The 239-nt window shown below is 47.7% G+C and overlaps 1 protein-coding gene across 1 annotated transcript in view; it reads right to left on the bottom strand.

Moving 5' to 3' along the window:
* The window catches only part of LOC119588500 (serine hydroxymethyltransferase, cytosolic-like), a 13,640-nt gene that overhangs the window by 11,684 nt on the left and 1,717 nt on the right, over positions 1 to 239 (bottom strand). The window contains exon 2 of the mRNA XM_037937143.1: positions 18 to 117. Within this exon, the coding sequence (XP_037793071.1) occupies positions 18 to 117 (100 nt within the window). The remainder of the gene's footprint in view (positions 1 to 17; positions 118 to 239) is intronic.

Raw genomic sequence — 239 nt, 5'->3', positions numbered from 1 at the left:
GTATCTCCCTCCTTTACCTTCTCCTTCTTGATAATCGCGTAGACCTCGGGATCATCTTCCACCAGGGGCTTGCACAGGGGGAAGTCCGTGCTGTAGGGCTGCGCGTTGCCGTTCATCCTGCAAGGGGGGGGGGAACGCGTGAATTTCTGCAGGGAATTTGAGGATTATTTTGATGATGAAATTGTAATTATATCTTGGGAATACAGACCTGTTGTTACTACCTATTGTGATTTTGAAAG

Source organism: Penaeus monodon, chromosome 24 (assembly GCF_015228065.2).
Source record: "Penaeus monodon isolate SGIC_2016 chromosome 24, NSTDA_Pmon_1, whole genome shotgun sequence".
Lineage (NCBI taxonomy): Eukaryota > Metazoa > Arthropoda > Malacostraca > Decapoda > Penaeidae > Penaeus > Penaeus monodon.
Note: the sequence above shows the minus strand (reverse complement) of the source record. Positions and strands in the feature narration are given on the sequence as shown.